Source organism: Camelina sativa, chromosome 17 (genome assembly GCF_000633955.1).
Source record: "Camelina sativa cultivar DH55 chromosome 17, Cs, whole genome shotgun sequence".
NCBI classification, from domain to species: Eukaryota; Viridiplantae; Streptophyta; class Magnoliopsida; order Brassicales; family Brassicaceae; genus Camelina; species Camelina sativa.
In genome coordinates this window covers 15,447,212-15,464,168 of record NC_025701.1, presented here as the reverse complement: position 1 = coordinate 15,464,168, position 16,957 = coordinate 15,447,212, and the positions used below count along the sequence as shown (strand labels likewise).

Sequence of the window (16,957 nt, the reverse complement as noted above, 5' to 3'; positions counted from 1 at the left end):
TCAGAAGCGTATATTCACTCAGCAAAAGTTTCCCATCTCAGAGGTGAATGGCAAGAAAAATGTGGTTGTGCCGCGGGAGGTATTTGAGGGTGCTAAGCCGTTATGGGAGGATTTTGTGATCGGGAAGTTTATTAACTCAAAAGCTCCTCATGTTGGTAAGGTTCATATGATTGTGAACAAAATATGGAGGCTAGGAGATCGATCATCGTTGATTGATGTATTTGCGGTTAATGAATAAATGGTGAAGTTTCGTATTCGGAATGAGGGCATGAGGCATAGGGTGTTGAGTTGGGGTATGTGGAATATCACTGAACTTCCTAGGATTGTGTCTAAATGGACTCCTTTTCCGGAAGATGCTCAACCCGCTATGAAGTCTATTCCTCTTTGGCTCACTCTGAAGAACGTTCCTCCCACGCTGTTCACTAATAAAGGGTTAGAATTTTTTGCGAGTGCAGTGGGGGTGCCCATTAGGTTACATCCCAAAACTGAAGCATGTAGTAGTTTTGATGAGGCCCAAATTTTGGTTGAAGCAAATTTGACAAAGGAATTACCCCGTCAATATGTTTTTGCAGGTGAAGAGGAGGGAGAAGTCGACTTTGTGGTTCAGTATAGTTACCCTTGGCGTCCACCAAGGTGCACTTTGTTGTTCCCGCGAAGGAAGCTCAGTCATTGTCTCTGCATGGGGTCAATAGTCCTCACCCTGGTTCTGTTTCAGCGCCGGTTAGTGAGTCGGAAAATCTAGCTATCGCTCTGGTCCCCAATAATTCCAGTGTTGAGTCTGATTTACCGGTTTCAATGGAGAAAGAGATGGAGAAGGAAGGGGATGGGTGGATAACGCCAAAAACGGGTCGTGGTAGTCCAGGGAAACAACATGCAGGGCTTAAGTTTGGCGAGGTGTCACTTCTCAAAAATTACTACTCTATTTTGGAAGAGGAAGAGGTTGGGGAGGAGGGGAATCAGCCGGCAGGTGTACTTCCAAGGGAGGAGGTGGAGACTACTGCGGCTGGTGATCCACACAATTCTGCGGAGACTCAGTTTGTTACAGTTCGTCAAACTGATAATAAGCAAGGTACAAAGCCGGATGTGCCTTTGCGGACTTATCTGCATCGAGGAACAAAAACGGCGAATAAACAAAACTCAACTCTTCTTGCTCAGTCTGCTAAAGATCAGAGTAAGAAGCCTCATCTTAAACATTAATGTCAGGGTTTTGCTGGAATGTATGTGGTCTCAAGAAATTTTCAAAGCATTCCGTAATCAAACAGTGGGTGGAGGGGAATAGGTTTACATTTGGGTGTCTGCTTGAGACACAGGTCAGGGAAACGAAAGCTCAGCTGTTGGGGAGACGTTTTTTCCCGGGGTCGTCCGTTTTGACAAACTACGAACACAATAGTCATGGTCGAATTTGGGTTTTATGGAAGGAAAATGTGAGATTGGATCTATTTTTTTAAGAGTGAGCAGATGATCACGTGCCTATTTTTTAAGAGTGTGCTGATGATCACGTGCTCAATGAAGTTGGAGGATGAAACAGAGGAGTTTTATGCTCCTTTGTCTATGCATTGCATACTGCTGAGGTGTTGAGATTTAAGCGGAAGAGATTGAAAAGAAGAGAGTTGTCGGCAAAGAGAATGAGATAAAAGTTATATTCCATAATTATATCTTACAAAGGTTTAAAAAAGTCTATTTATACTAAGAGAAACTAGGGCTACACCCTTTACAGCCGATCGCATAAGAGATAAGGAAAGAGAATTGGTTCTTCCCAAGAGTGAAAGCGACCCCTCCTTGTTTCCTTAAACGAAGCACAACCCATGACTCCTCTCTCTCTTCTTCTCTAACGGCTAAAAGGAGGATCTCGAACCTTCTCATGGGTTTTAATGCAACCAGGCCTCCTCACTACTCCACATATTCGTAGATGACTCGGCCTTATAGCATAATTGTATGGACGCCCTTAGCATAGTTGTACGGACGACCAAAACTTGTTCGGACTAGCATGATCACTTGTCAATACTCCCCCTCAAGCTTAGCCAGGTGAAGCGGCTAGGCTTGGAACCCATGAAAGATCACCTCATTAAAAACCTTAACATAGAAAACCACATGGGACAAAACTATGCTAAGGAAAAGAGTGTGATCTCCATAGGTTAGAGGAGTTTCTCACGGATGTGTTGGATCTGCTAGTCCAAGCTTGCTGGAAATGTATTCGCAATTGTATCACCCGCGTAGTCCGCGTCACGGTGAGGCATTTGGATGGGAAAGAATGATAACACTGAACTTGTTGGTTACTATGACGCGGACTACGCGGGTGATACGATTGATATGAGGTCTACAACAGGGTATTGCACATTTGTTGGAGGCAACCTAGTAATCTGGAAGTCGAAGAAACAGAAGGTTGTATCTCAATCAAGTGCCGAGTTGGAATATAGGGCTATGAAGAAGCTAACCAACGAGTTCAGTGTTATCATTCTTTCCCATCCAAATGCCTTGCCCCGGACTGCCCTTGAGATAACATAGGATCCGCTCGAGTGTTTGCCAGTCAAAGTTCGTTGGAGCCTTCATGTGTTGGATAACTTGGTTCACCGCATAGCATATGTCCGGCCTCGTGATCGTGAGATAGATAAGTTTTCCCACCACCCTACGGTAGCGTCCCACATCTTCATATGGCTCGTGCGACTTGTTAACTGGAGCACCGGGTGCTGGCTTCTCCCCCTTTCGCTTGACCTGGTAACCTTCCTCAAGTGGCGTCGACACCAGTTTGGCTCCCATCTTACCTGTCTCATGTAAAAGGTCAAGTGTATACTTCCTTTGAGAAAGAAACAATCCCTCCGGAGAGCGAGAGATTTCTATCCCAAGGAAGTATTTAAGTTCACCCAAATCTTAAATATCAAAGGTAGAGTTAAGAAGAGCCTTAGTGGCACAAATACCCTCCTTATCATCACCGGTGATAATAATGTCATCGACATAGACGAGAACGATGACTCGGCCACCATTGGTGCAGAGAGTGAACAGCGTATGATCAGCCTCAGAGCGCTTGAAACCATTCATGCTTAGGGTAGAGCTGAGCTTCTGGTACCACGCCCTTGGAGATTGCTTGAGATCGTAGATCGCCTTGTGGAGCCGGAGAACTTTACCCGGAGAAACAATGTGCTCTAAACCCGGTGGAGGATGCATGTAGACTTCCTCGGTCAGCTCCCCCTGAAGAAAGGCGTTCTTGACGTCCATTTGACAAAGCTCCCAAGAGAGGTTAGTGGCCAAGGACAAGACGACCCGGACTGTATGGAGTTTGGCCACCGGAGCAAAGGTGTCCGTATAGTCAAGTCCATAGGTTTGAGTGAAGCCGCGTGCGACCAAGCGGGCTTTGTAGCGCTCGATCTCTCCAGTGCTCAGATATTTAATAGTGAACACCCACTTGGAGCTGACAGCCTTTTTACCTTTAAGGAGATCAGCCTCGTCCCAAGTTCGATTCCGGATCATAGCTGCCGTTTCATCGTCCACCGCATCAAGCCACTCCTTATATTGCTTAGCTTCCTCGTAGGTTTGAGGAACTAAGTGATCATCAAGCTTACCAAGGAAGGCAGCGTGATCCGAGGAGATAAGGTCAAGCGAACACACGGCCTGAATAGGGTGGGCGACAGCCTGATTGTTGTAGTAGACTCGTTGATTCTTTAACCTTTCACTACGCCGCGGTTGTTTTAAACGTTCACTGCACCGAAGTGGTGGTGGAGATGGTGTGGGCTGGCCTGTCTCAGTTGTACTATCGTCAGGTGATAGATCAAATGGTGTAGTCAAGGCTCCTTCGGATTGTGTCTCTCTTGGCTCTTGAATAGTGTCCTCCGAACGGGAAAGAGAAGCATCATGAGTTCCCGGAGGTTCCGGTAATATTGTAGGCCCATCGGAGGGTGGTTTTGGTAGAGACGCCTTGGGATATGGTGGTTTGGTGACGCCCAAATGGTCAAGGAGGAACCGCAAGTTGGCCGCCCGGTCAGTATTGGATTGAGATATGTCTTTTAGGCCTTCCCAGTCCTTGTTGTTCAAGAAACTTCACATCTCTAGAGACAAGTGTGCAGCCAGTGATCGGATCGTAACACTTGTACCCCTTCTGACTTGTTCAGTAGCCAATGAACATACTTCTAGTGCTTTTGGCCTCAAGTTTATTCCTTTGTTCTCCAAGCACTAAAACAAAACAAACACACCCGAACACGCGTAAGTGATCAAGAGACTTTTGTTGATATCTTACAAAGGTTTACAAAAGTCTATTTATACTAAGAGAAACTAGGGCTACACCCTTTACAGCCGATCGCATAAGAGATAAGGAAAGAGAATTGGTTCTTCCCAAGAGTGAAAGCGACCCCTCCTTGTTTCCTTAAACGAAGCACAACCCATGACTCCTCTCTCTCTCTTCTCTAACGGCTACAAGGAGGATCTCGAACCTTCTCATGGGCTTTAATGCAACCATGCCTCCTCACTACTCCATATATTCGTAGATGACTCGGCCTTATAGCATTATTGTACGGACGCCCTTAGCATAGTTGTACGGACGACCAATACTTGTTCGGACTAGCTTGATCACTTGTCAATATGAGGATCGTAGGGCTTTATGGCAGGAGATTAAGGATCACCATGATTCGCCTCTCATACGTAATAAGCCATGGATGTTGGTGGGGGATTTTAATGAGACTTTGGATATGAGGGAACACTCACGAGTAGATGATAATCCAATAACTACTGGTGGTATGAGGGATTTTCAAACGATAGTTAATTATTGCTCTCTCTCGGATATGGCCTATCATGGTCCTCTATTCACTTGGTGTAATAAAAGGGAAAATGATTTGATTCTGAAGAATCTTGATAGAGTGATGGTGAACTCTACTTGGGAGCATCTGCACCCGCAAGCTTACAGTGTGTTTTATGCAGGGGGTTGTTCTGACCATTTGCATTGTCGGATCATGGTAAAGGGTGGTATGGAACCTCCTGGCCAAAAGCGAAAGCCGTTCAAATTTGTTAACCTATTAACAGATATGGAAGAGTTTTTGCCGCTGGGTTGTTGCTACTGGTAGAACACGCAACCCCTAATTTTATCCACTTCCTCTCTCTTTTGGTTCTCTAAGAAGCTAAAGGGTTTAAAGCCATTGTTGCGGTCTTTGGCTAAGCGTCGCATGGGAAATCTGGTTTGCAAGACTAAAGACGCTTTTGACGTGTTATGCCTGAAACAACAAGAAAATTTGGAGAACCCATCGCAACATACAATGGAAATGGAGAATGCTGCATTTAAGCAGTGGGAGTTTTGGGCTGGTCTTGAAGAGAAATATCTCAAGCAGAAGTCGAAATTGCATTGGCTCCAAGTGGGAGATAGAAATAATAAGGTCTTTCATAGAGCGGCACAAGAACGGGTGGCTATGAATTCTATAAAGGAGATTCAATGTCTAGATGGTAGAGTGGTTGTGCAGAAGAAGGAAATTCAAGGGGAAGCTGAGAGACAATTTCGAGAGTTCGTGTAGGCTATTCCGAGTTCATTTGAGGGTTCAACGGTGGAGGAATTTGAGCATTTGTTATCTTTTCGCTGCTCTATGGTAGATCAGCACGCTCTAACCCGGGTAGTGTCAGGTGATGAGATCAAACAAGTTTTGTTCTCCATGCCAAATGATAAGTCTCCTGGACCGGATGGTTACACTTCTGAGTTCTACAAATCTGCGTGGGGGATTTTGGGCACAGAGTTTGTTTTAGTGGTTCAATCGTTCTTCGCTAAAATGTTACTACCCAAAGGTATAAATTCGACCATTTTGGCTTTAATTCCGAAGAAAGTTTATAAGTGGAGATGAAAGATTATCGTCTGATATCTTGTTGTAATGTGATTTATAAAGTTATCTCAAAAATCATTGCCAATAGACTAAAGAGGGTGTTGCCAAAGTTCGTGTCTAGCAATCAGTCTGCGTTTGTGCAGGATCGTTTGTTGATTGAGAATGTGTTGTTGGCCACAGAGATTGTTAAAGATTATCATAAGAATTCCCTCACTGGACGGTGTGCCATCAAGATTGACATTTCCAAAGCGTTTGACTCAGTTCAATGGTCGTTCTTGTCTAAGAGTCTTACGGCTATGAAATTTCCTCGTACATTCATTAAGTGGATTATGTTATGTGTGACAACTGCCTCCTTTTTGGTTCAAGTTAATGGGGAACTAGCTGGGTTCTTCAGGAGTTCTAGGGGACTACGTCAAGGGTGTTCTTTGTCCCCGTATCTGCTTGTTCTATGCATGGATGTTCTATCTAAACTATTGGATCGGGGAGGCTGGGGAACACGTATTTGGGTACCACCCACAGTGTCGTAATCTCAACCTCACTCATCTTAGTTTCGCGGATGATTTTATGGTCCTTTCTGATGGGAAATTACGATCTATAGAGGGGATCATAAGGGTTTTTCAGCAGTTTGCAAAGATGTCTGGCCTAATATGGAGAAATCCACACTTTAGTTGGCGGAAGAAGTGGTTTCACAGATGAATGTTCAGGTTCCCTTTGAGGTTGGTACACTGCTAGTATGATATTTGGGGCTCCTGTTAGTCACAAAACGTCTAGCCAATGCTGACTGTTCGCCGTTGTTGGAGCAGATACAGAAACGGATTGGATCATGGACAGCTCGTTACCTCTCTTATGCGGGTCGTTTCAACTTGATCTCTACTGTATTGTGGAGCGTGTGTAATATTTGGATGGCTGCTTATCGTCTACCTAGTACATGTATTGATGAGATTAACTTCTGCTTTTTTGTGGTCTGGGATGGAGATGAACACTCGGCGAGCAAAGGTAGCTTGGGAGGCTGTCTGCAAACCAAAAACAGAGGGAGGTCTAGGGTTGAGGTGTCTCAAAGAGGCAAACTTGGTATGTTGTCTGAATTTTATATGGAGGTTGGTATCTCACAGTGACTCCTTATGGATGCGATGGGTTCAAATGAATCTGTTGAAGCAAAAATATTTTTGGTCGGTGAACAGCTCTACTACTCTAGGTTCTTGGATCTGGGCTAAGATTCTTAAGTATCGGAGCTTGGGGAGCAAACTTCTTTTTGGTATGACAAATGGTCGGATTTTGGTACACTTTCTGAGGTTGTTGGTAGTTTTGGAGTTCTGGATTTAGGGATAGCTTGGCAGAGTTCTGTGGCGGAGGTGTGGACCTCTCGGCGTCGTCGGCGACACCGTGCCGACCACTTAAATGCGATTGAGACGGCGTTACAACTCTGCTGGCAAAACCGCCAACCACGGGTTGACAGAGTGCTATGGAGGGGTAAGATTGATGTTTTCGCCCCATGTTTTCAACTAGGGATACGTGGAATCATATACGCACAACGTCTAGTACGGTGGCTTGACACATGGGTGTTTGGTTTGGTCATGCTACACCAAAGTTTGCTTTCTGTGCGTGGCTAGCAGCTCTTGATCGGCTTTCTACAGGTGCCCGTATGGTCACATGGAATGGAAGTTCCGCGGGTACATGTGTGTTTTGTCAGCTCACTATCAAAACGAGAGACCACATCTTCTTCTTTTCTCCTTTCCTTTCCTTAGTGTGGTCGGATGATGCTAAGGGGTTTACTCACACACCGATACTCCACTGATTGGTCTACTCTGCTCCCTTTTCTCTCAAATCCACATCTTCCACTGGTTGAGGGTTTCCTCATCCGCTATGTGTTTCAAGCAACTATATATTTGGTTTGGCAGGAGAGAAATGGGCGACGGCATGGGGAGCTACCAAAACCTAGAGATGTTCTAGTTGCAGGGGTCGATCGGCAAGTAAGGGATCAGCTTTTGGCCATCGGTTTGTTGGGGATCGACGATATGATGAGCATTTCCAGTTGTGGTTGCAATCTCACTCCTAGGATGTGATCCGGAATCAGATTTTGAATTGTTTTAGATGTTTTGATTTTTTAAAAAGTGTTGCATTTGTTGTAAAACAGTTTATTTTCTTTAAACATTAAATTCAAAAAAAAAAAGCATGACTTTTGACACTTAAAAAAAAAAAAAGGAAAAACAAGGAAGAGAAAAAAAAAATTGACTTTCAAAACTTAAAAATAAATAAAAGCAAAAAAATGTGATTGTTAAAGAAATAGCTGTCAAAACTTTAAACATTTTTAAAGTCTGAAAAGTATGTTACCAATCACTGCCTACGTATGTTTTTCAATATAGACTGACGTTTACTTACATTGACTTATCTATTTTAAAATTTTTGTGTCCTCTTAAAAATTTCAAAGAACGTATATGCAAAAAAATCGTGTATTTCAAATTCTAAAAGCGGATACAAGTTTCTCGAAACTTTAATTGGATATATAAGTAAACCTAAGTAGAAGAGCCCAGCCTTGAGGAAGAAGAGCCGATTTCCACTTCGTCCGGCGGCCGACTCGAAGAATGAAGCAACTTTCCTTGTCTTAGTTCATCCGATAAGGAAAGTTAATATATTATGTAATCTATGGACATGTATAAATAAGGAGAGACTTCTCCATTGTAAATCATCCATTATTCAATACAATAATCGAGTTCTCCCTTTGTTCTTAGCAAAAAACCCTAGTTCGAGAGACCTAATTCCCCTCTTTTAATTTCCATGCTTAGATCGACTTTTTAGAGAGATTACTTCCTTGAATTTGTTTCCCTCCTTAAACAAATTCATTGTGGAAACCTAGTTTCTACAATTTGCGCTGTCTGTGGAGACGCAAATCGTCTCTAGAAGTTTCTCTCTAAGAAAAAGCTCATTCAAGCAGTTCTCTCGAAACTCACGGCAATGTCTCCAATCACCAACGAAGTCTCCAGAGCGAACCGTACTGCCCTTGGCGTGTCTGACCTCACAGGCATCGCGTCTGCCCAAGACAACACTGCAACACAGAGCGGCGCTCCAACCAAGCAAGCCACTGTCGTTTATGTTCGTCATCCCATTGTCGCAACAACGAACCCAAGAGTTACCTGCTCCGAACTCCCTGTTGAGGTCAGATCTGAAAGACAGACCAGCCAGGGAACAGGACGAACTCTCGAAGAACCGGTCGACCTCGACGCGGAGCGTTCGGATGAACAACTTTCGAACAACGAAGCCGCGCGCGCCACAGAACAGCAGCTCGGCGCACAAACAAGGGATCTCCGTGTTCCCACCACGACAGCGGTCCAAAACCCGCAAGTCGTCTCCATGGAAGACTTCAGGATCTTGTTCGGCACCATGACGAAAGAAATCTACCAGATGATCTCCGACACCAATCGCAGAGTCGAGGCCGTCGTGACCCAAGCGACCCCGTCACAGATCTCTGCTGGGCAGTCACCCGTACTCGGGATGGGCGATCTCACTCGCCGTCTCGACTTCTCTGACGTACCAACTGTCAACCAGTCGTCGCGAAGGACTCTCCCCCTGCATGCTACGTCAAGCGTCCGACCGACGAACCTAAACTCGCGAGTCCATGAAACATCGCGAGGACTTTGCTTTGAGATCGAGGAAATCCAGTCACAGATCCGTGACATGAATACGCTACTTCATCGGGCTATCAGCACAGCCCCAAAAATTGACAGGATCGTCAAAGTCACTCGGCAAACGCCTTTCACTCAATGGATCCTGCAGGCCGCCATACCGAACGTTAAACTAAAACTCCCAACCTACATCGGCTACAAGGATCCGGTTCTCTTCATGACATCTTTTATGGCGACCGCAACAAAAGCGCGATTCACCGACGAACAGAGGGACATCGGATATTGCCAGCTGTTCATCGACAGCTTTTCCGGACCCGCCATAACTTAGTTCTCAAGGCTCGAGGCAAACTAGATCGATAACTTCATCCAGTTGTCGAAGGCTTTTCTCACACACTATCGAATTTTCATCAAGCGAGGTGTGACGAGTTCGGACCTCTGGGAGATGGCCCAAGAACCCGGCGAGTCCATCGACAATATCCTAGGAAGATTTAAGGAGAAATTGGCGAACGTCTCCGTCCCAGAAGACGCCGCGATCGCTGCCTTCAAAAAGGGCGTACTTCCTGGATCCCCGTTGCGGAAGGATCTCAACATCCGGGAACCCAAAGACCTTGATGATGCGCTGCACCAAGCCTCCCTGATGTGATTGAGGGTCGTGACTCCGGTATGGACGGAAGTATCAACTTCGGTCGGAACTCGACTCGCGAGAGTTTCCTCGGACAAGCCTTGGGGGTTTGAATCTAGGGAGGATTCAAACGACAGAAACGGGAGAAGAAGAGATTCCAATGAGTAGTTCTCAAGAACGGTCGTGAGGCCTCTTCGTATCGTACGGATGCGGTCGGATGTGGATACCGGATGAAAGTAAAAGAAGCGATGGTGATAAGGAGTCGAGATGGAACGATGAAGACTCGAGGACTTGTGGAAGTGAACTCGAGGTTGCGATGGTGGAAAGATGGGAGCGAAACGAGGGGGAAATGAGAGTGGATCGAGAGACGACACAAGAGGTTTGGCTCTGCTCTTTATTCGGTCTCTAACAAGGTCGAACCCGGTTCAAGGCTTGTTAGGGTTTTCTCAAGGTTCAATCTCGGATTGAAGAAAAAGAAGCGTGAGACAAGTTTCAAGAATCTCTCTTGAAGAAAAGTTTTATATTCATACAAGTCTAAAGGAGGAACAAGGGTTAAGAGGAGTTTAAATAGTTAGGTTTAGGTAGGGGCTTAAAGACACGCAGATTCATCTTGATCCGCACATCGTCCTTTGACGTGTTCTGTTTGCAATGAGAACACGTCGCCACCTTTGACTAACACGCTAGCCACAAACTCTCTCAACGTTCATAAGCAAAAAGGATCAAGAGAGGAATATTCCCCAAAGTTCAAATTTAAACCACAGACAAGAAATAAAAGAGATAACCGCCTTGGCCTCGTTAAAACCTTCTCCGGTAAACCCATTGGGAAAAACCCGGAGTGAGGAAAAAGAGTACACTTCCTTGCTTAAACGACTTTGGTGTCTTCACTCTTGGGTAAGAGTGAAGACCATTCGGACTGAGTCTTCAAAGTCTCCTTGGATCAGTTGGTGTTGAGCGAATGACCGGACGAACAGGTTGAGCCGTTGCTTGGCCGCCTTTGCTGAGCTCTTGGAGCGTGTGGTGGCTCCGGGAGGGATTGCTGGTGCTTTGGCCGCGTCCAACGCGTCTTGGTCGGGCGTCTCGGTCGCGTCCGGCGTGTCTTGGTCTTCTTGGCCGAGGTCGCGTCCTGCGATCACATCACTCCCGGTTTGCACTCGTGGAGGAAGAGGACGCACGACTGGCAGCAAAGACAACCTCCGCACCGTCGTATCTCCCGAAGGCTAAAAGTCGCGACAAGCATCACGAGCCCCAGAAGCACCACGACCCTCACGACCGAAAGAAGGGCATCGATCATACTGTCTCCAAAGTGGACGGCCAAATTAACCAACCGTCCGACCTAAAGGAGCTGTATTGTCATTTCTATATGATTGCCGGTCATTCCACGCACGAGTGTGTCCACCTAAAGAATTATCTGTATGGAAAATACCTCTCTGGCGAAGTCGAAGCCATTTTCCAGTCGAAGAGCAACCGTGGAGGCAGAGGTCGCCGTGGAGGATGGCGAGGTGGACGATCTAACGGTGGTCGCGGTACAGGAGGCCGCGGACGAGGATACAGGAACAATGGCCCAGCCAACGATATCCAACAACCAGCCAATCAAGTGCTGGTAAATCATCAAGAAGAAATGCCCCAAGCAGACGAACTGCCTAGTCCTCCTAAGCGACAGAGAGGGCAGAATCCTGAGCGCGCCAACTCCCTGCCCGCGGCCGAATATCTATGATACTCAGCCCACCGGAAGATTGTGCCGATTCCGTTCGAACATTGAAGAAGAGAGCACGCCAATTTTGCAGTCTCCAGGCAGCCTAAGACGAACCTCAACTCTGCATGGATCCCATATCATTCCTGCCGGAGGGCGCCAAAAGAATCCAACACGCCCATTCGGATCCCTTGGTTATCGAGGTAGCCATGGGCGAGTTCGATGTTGAAAGAGTCATGGTCGATACTGAAAGTACCGTTAATGTACTGTTCTGGCGAACGCTAGAAAAAATGGGCGTCACCCCAGAGCAAGTGAAACCCGAGACTCGCACATTAAGGGGCTATGATGGGATCGCCAAAATGTAGATGGGCGATGTAAAACTACAAGTTCGTGGTCATTGACGCACCTCCGATCTACAACGCCATCCTAGGGGCACCATGGATATACGTAATGTAAGCTGTACCATCGACCTATCATCTTTGCCTCAAGTTCCCGACCACCACAGGAATCTGCACGCTTTATGGCGATCAGAGGATATCCCGATCTTGCTCTGTTATCGAAAAGAAGTAGAGGAAAATCAAGGACGCATAAAGATCAGGGACCATCTTACCGGTCCCCACAAGCCGGAGCAAGATCGCCTTAAGTCTCTGGAATGTCGAATCATCCAGGCGAATATCGATCCTTCCGACCCCTCTCAAACTGCTGGCATTGGGGCCAAACTCGAGGAGCATATAAGGACAAAGCTGATCGCTTTTCTGCAATCCCGATCTTCCACAATCGCTTGGTTGACAAAGGACATGGTCGGGATAAGTCCCGATGTCATCTGCCATAGATTCAACGTCGACCCCACGTTCAAGCCGATCAGACCGAAACGCAGGCGCTTGGGCTCGGATCGAGCAAAAGCGGTCCAGGATGAAGTCGAACGGCTACACAAAGCAGACCAGATAATGGAGGTCCAGTACCCGGACTGGTTGGCCAATCCAGTCGGGGTCAAGAAGAAGAACGGCAAGTGGAGAGTTTGCGTGGTTTTCACCGATCTCAACAAAGCATGCCCTAAGGATAGCTTCCCCTTACCACATATAGATCGTCTCGTTGAAGCCACAGCTGGAAACCAACTGCTCTCGTTCATGGATGTCTTCTCGGGTTACAATCAGATCGCCATGAGTTCGACTGACCGCGAAAAAACAGCGTTCATCACAGATAGGGGGACCTACTGCTATAAGGTAATGCCGTTCAGACTGAAGAACGCTGGAGCAACCTACCAACGGCTAGTGAACATGATGTTCGCCGATCTGCTTGGAAAAACTATGGAGGTCTACATCGACTTCATGCTGGTCAAGTCTTTAATCGTGGAGCAGCATATTCAGCATCTCGCCGACTGTTTCGATATCTTGGATCAGTTCCAAATGAAGCTGAATCCAACGAAGTGCACGTTCGGAGTTACTTCAGGAGAATTCCTGGGATATATCGTGACCGAACGGGGAATAGAGACAAATCCTAAACAGATCGAAGCCATACTGGGACTGCCATCGCCAACCAACAAGCGAGAGGTGCAACGCCTGACTGGCCGAATCGCAGCTCTAAATCGCTTCATCGCCCGATCAATGGATAAATGCCTCCCTTTCTATTAACTCCTTCGAGGAAACAAGGATTTTCATTGGGACGAAGAATGCGAGATCGCCTTTCGGCAGTTGAAGGAATATCTGACCTGCCACCCAGTGTTAGTCAAACAGGAAGATGGCGAAACACTGTACCTCTACGTCTCGGTCTCCAGTTTGGCAGTCAGTGGCGTATTGGTCCGAGACGACCGCGGGGATCAGAAACCTATCTTCTACACAAGTAAAGCACTCAACGACGCGGAGTCACAATACCCCATGCTAGAGAAACTCGCCCTCGCTGTGATCGTTGCTGCACGGAAACTTCGGCCCTATTTCCTGTCACATTCTGTCGTCGTATTTACCGATCAGCCACTCCGAACGATCCTCCATAGCCCCTTCAATCCGAACGCATGGCGAAGTGGGCGTTTGAGCTAAGTGAGTACGATATCGAATACCGCTCTCGTCCAAGCCTGAAGTCGCAAGTCCTGGCCGACTTCATCACCGAGCTATCTCCAGAGCTTAGTGATCCCACTCCTTAGGAGGAACACTGGACAATATTTGTCGACGGTTCGTCGACGAATCAAGGATCCGGAGTGGGACTCATTCTCCGATCTCCCACTGGCAAAATACTCAAACAAGCGCTAAAGCTCAACTTCAAAGCATCAAACAACGAAATGGAATATGAAGCCGTTATTGTGGGACCTCGGTTAGCGCGAGGACTCGGGGTGACACACTTGCAAGTCTTTTGTGACTCCCAATTGGTAGTCAGCCAATTCAGTGGAGAATTTGACGCCAAAAAGAAGCGAATGGGAGCATATCGGCAGTTGGTTCGAGCATTATCCGGGGAATTCATATCCTTTTCTCTAACGAAGGTCCCACGGAACGAAAACGCGTCAGCCAACGCCCTTGCAGCTTTGGCGAACTGCTCCGACCCTGATTTGCGGTGCACCATCCTGATCGAATGCATCGACGCTCCTAGCATCGATCCAGACAGCCAGATAGCTGTAATCAATGACGACTTGGTCCCAATGGAAGTCGAGGAGTCGATAGAAGACCTGACGGACGTCACAAGAACACCTGACGATTGTCAAATTGAGATTAAACTTTACATCTCCGATGGAGTCGTCCCTCCGGATCGCTGGGCAGCTCGGCGTTTAAAAGCCCGAAGTGCCAAGTACATCCTCTTGGATGGAGAATTGTTTCGCCGAAGTGCGTACGGAGTGTTCCTCACCTCCGTTACTCAGGACGAAGCCGAACGAATCATGATGGAAGTATATGAAGGCGAGGGTCGCAACCATTCCGGCAGACGTGCACTCGCCCTCAAGATCAAAAAGGATGGACACTGTTGGCCTACCATGATTCCCGACTGTGAAGCCTTCTCGGCAAAATGCGAAGCTTGTCAGCGCCATGGACCAATACGGCAGATCCCGCCCAAACTGCTGAATACCGTGACAGCTCTGTATCCTTTCATGCGCTGGGCTATGGACGCCATAGGGCCTCTGCCGGCATCAAAATACAAGAAGTTCGTCCTAGTGCTGACCGATTACTTCACCAAATGGGTAGAAGCGGAGTCCTTCACAAGGATCCAATCCCTGGATGTGACCAATTTCATATGGAAGAACATCATATATCGTCATGGACTCCCGTACGAGATCGTCATTAATAACGGCACGCAGTTTACCTCGCACATCACCAGACGTTTTCTGAGCAAGTGGCAAATCCATCTTAGCACTTCGACCCCTCGATACCCTCAGGGGAATGGCCAAGCTGAGGCTATGAATAAGTCGATCGTTGATGGACTCAAGAAATGACTCGGTCGAAGGAAGGGAGCATGGGCGGACCACCTCGACGGTGTACTATGGTCCTATCGCACAACCCCGCTGCGTAGCACGGGCAATCCCCTTTCTCCCTGCCGTACGGAATTGAAGCACTCGTCCCAGCAGAAGCAGGCGTCCCGACACTTTGCCGCACCATGATTGATGTGATCACGGGTTCGGCTCCTGACCGAGACAATCGAGGTGCCCCGGACCGCCCCAAGACGCATGACCGAGACGCGCCGAGCAGGACCAAGGCTTTGCACCATGCACGAGACAACGTTCGGCCAACGATCCAGTGATCCATCGAGAGCAATACCAAGACACCTATTGGGTTTTTCAAGACCGAGCTCCCACCCTATACACCAAGAGCCCATGGTTAGCATCACCACCAAGGAGCATTGAGACGTGACCAGCTTTGCGAAGCCAATTCGCGATTCTTCACCACCACGCTAGTGTGAAGACACCCCTAAGCCATTAGAAGGAGCTGTACTCTTTTTCCTACTTTGGGTTTGTCCCAATTGGTATACCAAAGAGGTTTTAACGAGGCAGCAAACTCTATTGCATCGCCACTTCGATCCCACTTGGCTTATGACTTGGAAACACTTAGTGACATGCTTGGGAGCCAAGGAAGTGAAGATTCTATTGCCACGCCTCAATCAATGACGTGGTTACCCTATCCCCCTACCTTCTCTAAAATTTAGTCTAGACTCTTCTATGACCGTTGCTTTTGGTCATTGCTTTGTTTTACTTTTGCTTTTGCTTTTGGCCATGTGTATGATTTAGATCATGGCCACGTTTCTAGGGTTTTAGAGTCTCCATTTGTAAGCCTTCCTATATAAAGGCATCATCCCTCATTGTAAAAGTCATACTTGAATGAAATAGAAATTTTCCTCAAGAGAGATTGTTGAACTTGTCTCCATCCTTTCATTAGTCAATCTGGGATTGTCTAAGGGAAAGAACCCTAGCAAACCTTGAACCGGGTTCATGTTTTGTTAGTGACCGTATAAAGAGAAGAGCCAGTCCTCTTGTGTCGTCGTTCAATCCACCCCTATCCATCGCCCATTCTCTTTCGTTCCACCTTTCACAACCTCGAGTTCTCTTCCATAAGCTCTCGAGTTTACTTTCAATCCACCTTCGCAACCTCGAGTTCTTTGACATCAGTCCTCGAGTCATCCATCTCTCCATCTCACACGCTTCTACCCTCGCTCCCACCGAGTCCTGCTGATCAGCCGTATCCGCTCAGCCGCATCCGTACGATCCGACAAGGCTTCACGTCCGTTCTTGCAAATTGCTCGTTGGAATCTCACCAAACCACGTTTCTGTCATTTGAATCTTCCCTGGATTCGAATCCTTGAAGCTTGACCGAGGAAAGTCCCACCGATCTTAACTTGACCGAAGCCACAATCCTCCATTGATCCGCATCCGCGTCCGCGGGTCACAACAATGATGGTCGACAATCTCGAACTCAATAACAAGATGCTGACCGATCACAATAATTTTGCCAAAGAACTGCGCGATCAAGCTCTAGTCCGGATACAACACTACCAAGACGCAACGGCCCAATAAGACTGTTCGTCAGCGGCGTTTCAACGAAGGCGACTTAGTTCTACGAGAAGTTTTTAAGAACACCAAAGAAATTAACGCCGGTAAGCTCGGCACTCGGTGGGAGGGTCCGTACCTCGTATCCAGGGCAGTTCGCCCGGGCGTCTATGAGCTCGTAACCATGGTCGGAGACCGAATCAGGAACTCGTGGAACGCAGCCCACTTGAAATGTTATTACTACTAAGTCGTTTTCACGACCTTAACTAGGAAGTTTCGGGA

At 47.2% G+C, this 16,957-nt stretch overlaps 2 protein-coding genes across 2 annotated transcripts; both read left to right on the top strand.

Annotated features, from left to right (window-relative positions):
• Positions 5,244 to 6,904, top strand: LOC109129900. The gene is made up of 6 exons (XM_019238931.1): positions 5,244 to 5,421; positions 5,566 to 5,754; positions 5,853 to 6,098; positions 6,184 to 6,401; positions 6,458 to 6,520; positions 6,593 to 6,904. The coding sequence occupies exons 1-6, from the start codon at positions 5,244 to 5,246 to the stop codon at positions 6,902 to 6,904; spliced, it is 1,206 nt and encodes a 401-aa protein (XP_019094476.1).
• LOC109129899 lies at positions 13,994 to 15,130 on the top strand. Its single transcript, XM_019238930.1, has one exon. It carries the CDS (start codon positions 13,994 to 13,996, stop codon positions 15,128 to 15,130), a length of 1,137 nt encoding a protein of 378 aa, XP_019094475.1.

Excerpts from the sequence above, each read along its gene's own strand:
- LOC109129899 (XM_019238930.1), top strand. The coding sequence starts at position 13,994 with ATGGAATATGAAGCCGTTATTGTGGGACCTCGGTTAGCGCGAGGACTC.
- LOC109129900 (XM_019238931.1), top strand. The coding sequence starts at position 5,244 with ATGGAGAATGCTGCATTTAAGCAGTGGGAGTTTTGGGCTGGTCTTGAA. Across the intron at positions 5,422-5,565 it reads GGAGATTCAATGTCTAGATG|ATCAGCACGCTCTAACCCGG; the intron begins GTAGAGTGGTTG and ends GCTCTATGGTAG. Across the intron at positions 6,521-6,592 it reads TTGAGGTTGGTACACTGCTA|ATACAGAAACGGATTGGATC; the intron begins GTATGATATTTG and ends TTGTTGGAGCAG.